At 46.7% G+C, this 7,929-nt stretch overlaps 1 protein-coding gene across 1 annotated transcript in view; it reads right to left on the bottom strand.

Moving 5' to 3' along the window:
* Positions 1–307: 307 nt before the first annotated feature.
* LOC112949585 (somatomedin-B and thrombospondin type-1 domain-containing protein-like) overlaps positions 308–7,929 on the bottom strand; it is a gene marked incomplete at its 5' end in the record, with an annotated part of 9,533 nt that continues 1,911 nt past the window's right edge. The window contains 4 exons of the mRNA XM_026042020.1: positions 308–670; positions 4,938–5,114; positions 6,312–6,390; positions 7,174–7,368. Coding sequence (XP_025897805.1) covers positions 553–670; positions 4,938–5,114; positions 6,312–6,390; positions 7,174–7,368 — 569 coding nt within the window. The remainder of the gene's footprint in view (positions 671–4,937; positions 5,115–6,311; positions 6,391–7,173; positions 7,369–7,929) is intronic.

Here is a 7,929-nt window from a genome sequence, read left to right as displayed (position 1 = left end):
RCCTAATCAGGACAGCCTCATCTGTAAGACTGAGGACCAATATGAAATGATGAGACCAGGGAAGGTGAAAACACAAGGAAAAGCTATATAAATACACACAAGAAGCAGCCACAAAGAAGTGCTATTGCTGCATAAAGGASGTGCTTGAGTTAATTCATTTTGCAYTGTTGATTATTCAGCAAGATTTTGGGAAATATTTAATCATAGGTTTATATTGGCTTTCTTTTCTGCCTGCTTTCTTATTTGGTGAATTCTTGCTGCTCTCAAGAAAAGAGGAATTTGAGAGAAGTCATCAGGATCAGAAAAACTTCTCCCAGGCAGAAGAGGCAGCAAGGATTGAGAGAGAAAGACATGGATGCTTTGGAGCTGGTCTGATTTCTTTGAAAATTGAGGAGGATCCATGGTGCTCCAGGCATACCGCAAACTCTTGAAAGCAAACAGCACAGCCCTTGACCTGAGAAGTCACTGATTTGGTTGTTGTCACTATTGCTGCTGCCCACTTGTACCAGACAAGCCACCACTCGGCTCTTCTGCTGGGACCACCGGGAGAACTTAGATGAACAAGAAGCTGTGAACCGAGGGGCAGGAGCAAGTGTCCAGCTGGCGAATTCTCTTCCAGGTTCCCCTGCACTGAGGGTTCCCCACAGCCTGCCAGTGCAGCAGCTCATTCCTGAAAGACAATCAGAAAAGGGAGAGGTTAATGCACAGCAAGTCATTTGTACAACTAGGCCTTAGGAAACTCATTAAATCCCATTTAGTTTGCTAATATCCATTCTCACTCAATGGTCCCAGTTCTGCCTTTCTGCCTCTGTGAAGAAGAACTAACTGCAGGGACCCTGTAGCATAATAACAGCATGAAGTGAAGCCACTATCAGTCCTCTTAGGAACACTGCACTGGAAGAACTGGAAGAAGCAGCACATACTGCAGATGTCAAGTCCAAAATAAGATTCACAGAAACATTCCCTCAAGGTACCCATCTTTGCATGCATCTACTCACAAAACACTCCCACTTCCACATAACTATTGTACTGAAGCATTTGACAGGCTGCAAAATGGGCAAAACTCCCTCTTTCTCCATTTTCCTTGATGGCATCGTGCTTCCCCTCAGCTAGTAGAGCTCTACTGCCATCCATAGACATCCAGGTGCTGAGTAAGCACCAGGCAAGCCTGTGTGAGGCACATGGGGACACATCAGGGCCCAACTCGAGCACGTTAGTGGAACACTTGTCCAAACTTTCCAGCCTTGCTGAGAGCCACGTGTTTCTGGATTGCAGCTGGATGGAGATACTAGATCTTTGCGAGCTGGAACAAGGCTCCTGATGGGTCTGTCAGGTGGCAAGCAGAATAAAAATAAAGACAGAATAAAAAATATGAGCACTATTTCTAACCCCCTTCTTCCAAGGCAGTCCAAGAATGTGTTGACCAGAACTGAACAGAGAAATATCTTATTAGAACAGCCAAGCTAAAGATCCATAGGCCCTTTTTTCACAATCAGCAGCTGCAAAAGTGCTGACCTAAGAGCCACAGAGGCTGCAGTTTGCAACAGCAGCACTGCAGGCAACAGCAGCACCTTCTCATTGCACAGCTATTCACCCCCTCATATGCACATAGACTGGGGCTTGAACCAAGGGCCTATACAACTTGTCTCCACATGCAGCTGGAGCAGGAGCAACAGGACACTCACAGGATGCCCCTTCCCAGATTCCAGCATTTTGGTTTACAGGAATTCCTCACACCAGCGTGTCTCAGCCCCGGCCTCGAGAGAAGCACAGACACCATGATTCTCATGAGCTCTTGCCCTGTGCACAGAGCTGCTCACARGACAGCCCAATATATCCTCAACCCTCGCTTGCCTTATAGTTCTGTGGAAATTGGAATTATTGCAGTAGCTCCACAGAGATAACCCTGCCCTCAGTTTAATGAGAAGTCACGCTCCAGAGCAGGGTTTTATGCATCACACATGGTTGGGAAAAAGCTCACTGTATTTTTATTCTGGCTTGGGATCATTCAAAACACCAGCATCTGCACAGGGAGAATTAAGATCCCAGATAACGCAAGCTGCCTGCACAGCGCAGTCCCACGCTCTGCAAAACTCTGGGTTGCAGCTTTACCTTTAAAAGAAACTCTTCCTTAAGCTTAAGGTAAATGGGCCAACTCCAGTCCTGCTGGTGGGGAAAGCAAGTATTAACTTTGTCCTGCCGCTACCCCCATCAGCGTTGGGCATCTATATGCTATAACTGCTCCATCTTGCTCCAGATGATGAAGAGCAGCTGATCTTCCTTGACACAGGAACAATCTAACAGATGTCAGGTTTGTTACCCTGTGCTTTGCTTGCAGATCTTTCAGAAGATGATCCAAAATTAACAGAATGATTTCCTGGCTCAGTGCTCTGTCCTGTCTGTCTTGCAGTCTTCTGGAAGGAAGAAGCCAGCCAAAGCAGTCGGACTATCCCAGCTGTCCTCACCTGATGGCCATGGGGCTGGCCATGAATCAAGGACTTTGTGAAAGGAATGCAAGCTCCTGAGGTTTCCCCAAATGGTTAAAGTGAATAGTGCCTTCTACAGACTCCTGCAGAGTGGGAGACAGGTGGAAGGCACAGATAACAGGCACTTCTCTCAAATTTGAAGCATTTATAAACCAGACTCTACTTAGACACAAGAAGATAATTAGGAAATACTCATCAAAATACACCAGCATTGCTGAGTTCAAAATAAACTCTGTCAGATGTTTTCCTTCCTCTCTTCTCCTTTCCTTCTGCATTTACGGCCTCCGTGTTGGGCCAGCAAGTCCCTGCACGAGGTTCCACCCCCTGCTTTAAGGGGAGCCAAATGTCTACACGTCCCCTTTCAGAGACATCTCCCTCACGTTGCTCAATGGCTGTGCCCACCAAGAGGCATTCTCCTCCCCAAGGTTCTGTAGGGCAGTTTTGACCTCTCTGCAAGCTAACAAAAGGAAAAAAAAAAAAAAAAAAAAAAAAAAAAGGCTATTATTTCTGGAAACCAATTAGGGGACAGCTCTGTCGAATAATACCTATATGAATTTTTATACCCTATTATAGTTGGCACTTGGGACATTTATACCAAGTGAATCACACCAGGTGCTCAGCCCTAGTTAAGAGCCTCTTTAATTCACCAAGGTTATACAGAGATGCAGAACACAAGACTAATATCTAGTAATGAAGTTAAATGAGCACACACACACACAGCTCATATCTGCCTATAAAACGCTGTATAGATGTGACTTCACTTAACATTACAGGCAGTAACACCAGAGGGGAGAAGCTCTCTGTGCTAAGAGATGGTTTCCCCGTTGGTCTTCACATGTCCGCACTGATACAGCCCTGCCAACTTGTCTGATAGGGTCCACCCTACAACAAACCTCTGGGAACAACTCCTAGGCTCTGCTCTGCTAGGATGGAGTCCAGCCAGCTGCTGAGATGTGGGCAGGGTCCAGGGTTACTGAAACCAATGGTCACAGTCTCASAGTCCCTGTCCACCCCAGCTCCATTAGCTGTCCCCTTCCCAGCRCTACCAGCATGGATCAGATTTGTTCTTCCTAGGAGACACAGTGTCATTTTCCCAGTGCTTCTGTTCCATGAGTTGTTCACCAGATAACCAGCTGGCTAAAAACAGAGCCCCTCTTTTTGCAGCCCTGTTTGGAAATGAACTCTTGCAGATATTTTTATTTCCCCTAATCTGATGTTCCTGTCTGACTCCAGGGTTTTAGGAAAACAACATTATTGTAAGCTTTTACAATCACATACATATTGAATGCAGGAAAGAGCTTAGCCTGGTCACACCATTTAAATTCTCCCTCTTTATCAAAAAAAAAAAAAAAGTTTGAAAGCTTTATGCATAACAAGCTGAGGCAAAGGAAAAGGACCCTAACATGATTTCACTTTATTAAAAGCTTGAGACAAATCCTGCCTAAAAAGGCCAATCCTGACAGTCCTGGTAGTGTAATATATTACATGTTTAAAGTCTAATAAACCTAGTATACAGCTGCTAATTCAAATGAATGTATTTATTTTAACATGTATATAAATGCATAAATATGCCTGCCCAGCCCTGACAAACAAAGATTTTTCAGGCAAGGCTGCAATGCAGGATGCCCCTGATAGACTCAAAGCAGAGCTAAATTCCAAGAGTATCAGGATAAAAGAACTGGGAAAGCTGAGCCTCCAGTGACCACAGCTGAAGCTCTGGAGTGAGGACCACTCGGCTCTGTTGCTGACTCTGCCACGGACATGTTTCACAGCTTGAAGCAACAAGCCATTCCCTTCATCTTTGCTGGAGTCTCCTCATCTGTACAACCCGTGTGGTCCTCATCAATCACCCCAAAGCTTCTTGACCTCTCCGGGGAAAGGATACTGAAAGTCCAAAAATTTATCAGTRCTTCCACCCAACCTCAGAGCCAGCACTAACCACTGTCCCGGAGTCAGCAGCCAGTAAGGAGTCACTCGCAGAAACAATGTCCAAACCAACATGAAGCCACTCCAGCTAAGCTAACAGCACTTAAAATCACCCAAAGATTTGGTTTAATTTGCCATCTGACAAGCCTATTAACCTTACAGACGGGGCTGGAATGTCTTAAAAGCATACAGTTGTGCCACTTAAAAAAAAAAAGACAGTGAGATTTAGCCCACCAAGTGCAGGGACTTGCACACTCCAATCCTGGCTCTGCCCATTTCACTGCGTGAGCTTCACCAGATCAGTTCATCTCTGCAGGGAAGTGGTTTGAATATTCCCAGCCTAACTCGTGGTATGCACCAAGGTCTGAGTCAATATATGCGCAGTACTCTAAAGGTGTAAAGTGCTGCCTGAGTGCTGGGCATTATGAAACTGGGACAAATCTCTCCAAGCAGGTCAAGGGGGAGGAATGTAAAACCTGAACATGCAAAGCCAATGCAAAAGAAGGCAGAACCCCAAGGCCTTACTCTTGGCTCCCGCTGCCGTCCCCGTAGCAATGCAGGCTCCTGGAATCCAGCGCCGGGTGCTGACACTCCACGCACACCGTGTGGCCCTCCCGCAGGTACCGCATCCAGCGGGTGTGCGAGCGGTGGCTGTGCATGCAGCCCGGCATGATGGCCACGAGCTGGAATTCAACACAGTACCTGCAACCAACGGCGCACACAGGGTTAGCTCCAGAAGCAGCCTTCAGCCCTCCATGGGACAGGGAGAGCTGGACTATGCTGGGTGACCACAGATTATCAATTAAAAGAAGAGCACATGAAGCAAAATGTGTGGTGTGGTGGCATCCTGACAAGGCTCAGTGGAGTGTAAAGCTACTCTGGTGGCACTTCCAATTGCACATGTCGAGGAGGAGTCAGGTCTATTGACATGTCTTTCACAAATGGGGACCCAGAGACATAGATAGGTCAAGTGTTTTACTAAGGCCAAGAAACAAGGGAACTGAGTCTTCTGATTCCAGCCCAATAATGGGTTTATGCAGTATTTTTTTGACAAGACTTAGACTGTAAAGGGTTTTTCTGCTCTTCTCGCTCCTGGGAGACACAGTGAAGTTGCCATGTTTTGACAGGAAGACAAGCAGTTTGAGACAACACTTCTGCCCTGCTCTGCTCTGAGCCAAACCTGAGAGGAAATCCTGAGAAAATGTCCTTGTTTAGAGGGGAAACCCAAGGAAAAACAGTAATTGCCTGTAACCACAGCAAAGAGTTGGATTCCAGTCTAGATTGGCTGTGTATCAGTCACCGTGGGGATTTCCAAACACCTTTCTGGAGCATACTGGGCTGTGTGAGTAGTTTGCTTCCTTGTTCTCCTCTTCTCATGGAGAGAGGAGGAATAAACGTGCGTGCAGTAGAGCTGTGCCTACACATTTGGGTTGTACAGGAAGAAGGCTCAACTAATACGGAGCTCAACAGAGGTGAAGATTTGCTCCTTCCTTCAGACACTTAAGTGAGGAGGATGGATGCACCCACATGCCACGGATACACTTATATGTGCAAGATTACATGGGGAAATAAATCAACAAGGGTGCAGCTGCTTCGGGATGCAGGAGAGGCTCTGAGAAACGCCATGTGGCATCTCCAGGAATGGCAGCTCTCAATAACAGACAGACAAACCTAATAGGGATGGCAAGAATCTTCCCTAGACACTAACTAGCTTGCAAAGCTGTAGAAGAGGAGGGGTTACAGGATAGAGACAACCTTTTAGGTCACTGATACTGCAATCAACGACTCCAGCCAGGAAACAAGAGGACCAGAAAGGCTGATGCCTTCATGCTTGAGCAGCAGTCGTAGACTATGTGGAGGTGGAACATGACTGTGCCCTTGTGCTGACCCCCGACTTACCCTGCTCTTTCAGTGCCATCAGCTGCAGCTCTTYTTTTCCTCGCTTTTCCAAACCCTCCTGTTGTTATTAATGCTGGGACTGTGTATATCAAAGAGAAAGAATACACAATGTAAGTGACAATATTGCACCGAGGCTGCTTAAGTCAGCACAACAGTAAAGACTGGCCTTTAACGTCATGTGCTTTTTATCTTCAGCAGGAAATCGAAAACAATTCTAACCTTGAAATTCCATATTATCAGCACCTACCATTTCACTGAAAATAAATTCTGCATTGTTTACAATTTTTTGCCTGAGCAGACAATCCAACCGAAAGAGAGGAGGAGGCAATATTTGCATAGCACCAATTCTCAACAGGTTTGTAAAAGCCAATTATAGCTAATCTCCAGAACGGACAGATTTTGACTCAGAAATACTAGCATAAATCAGRAGCAGCTCTTCTAAAAATCAATAAAGGCACGTCGTGAAAAGTTGGAGTGAATAAAATCAAGTTGGATCTTATTTTTTTGGAAAAACACTGGAGGTCTCCCCAGCTCACCCTCTCCTTCAGTGCAGGCCCATACCTTGCCTTGGACGAAGATGGTTCCTTCGTGACTTTTTACTGATGACTCATAACATCAACAAAGTGCTCAACACCTACCTACAGAAGCTCCACACAGGCACCAGCACACCAACTTTCTCAGAATTACTAGAGATTCATACTCACAAAAGCCATATCGCAACAGAGCTGTGATATTTCCAAACACGCCAGCAAATGGCAGGCGCTATTTTTGAACACCCTCGCAGGAAGGATCTCTCTCAACCCTGCGTGAAGGTCCGGAGTCCTTCCCCATTTCCAAGACAGCTTGTTTGCCGCGGACTCACTCAGGGCCTGCTTGCACTCGGCTCCTTGGCGGCTCCAGTAGTGCACGCAGCCAGCCCGCTCCTCCAGCGCGGGACAGGGCTCTCCGCCGTTGCGGGGCTCCCGCAGGACGCGGCGCCTCCGAACGCGGTACGTTGTCCTGCAGGGCTCCGCGCAGCCGCTCCACACGCTCCACTGCGACACCTCGCAGGAGATAACTGCGGGGACAGCAGCACGGAAGGTTACGGAAACCATACGAATGACAGCGGTAATCTGAAATACATCAGTATCACTCCGGGTGTCTTGTATCCCTCGCCAAGATCTTCTCCCGTGGGCATACCCAGAGCTGAGAGAGGATGGACTCTTCAGATGGCCTTTTCAAATAACTCAGGAAACCTTCATGAGAAATGCCCAAGAGCACTCGCCTGCTGGTCCATCTCAAAGGCAGCTTGTGTGSGTGAGTTGCCATTGATCAATGGCATTGAACAACCTAACCATTAAGAACAACATACAACATACCCGAAACTGGTGGGTTTGGGTCACACTTGCAGGTCAGTCTGGAGAGCTAAAAAGCTTGCCACATCCCTCGGGTTCATGTAACAGGAGAAAATCATAGATTTGGCCCAGATTTTCCACTGGCAGAATTATTCACTCAACTCACTTCTCACCACGTACTGCCTATTTCTTATAGGCAAGCAAACTGGACAAAGCCAAGTAGTTGTTCCCAACATTCAATATTACAGTAAAATTTTAGATATCAGGCAAACATCTTCCTGGGG

The sequence above is a fragment of the Nothoprocta perdicaria genome, unplaced genomic scaffold, assembly GCF_003342845.1.
Source record: "Nothoprocta perdicaria isolate Ctin4 unplaced genomic scaffold, notPer1 scaffold_3, whole genome shotgun sequence".
Lineage (NCBI taxonomy): Eukaryota > Metazoa > Chordata > Aves > Tinamiformes > Tinamidae > Nothoprocta > Nothoprocta perdicaria.
This window is presented reverse-complemented; position numbering and strand designations above follow the sequence as displayed.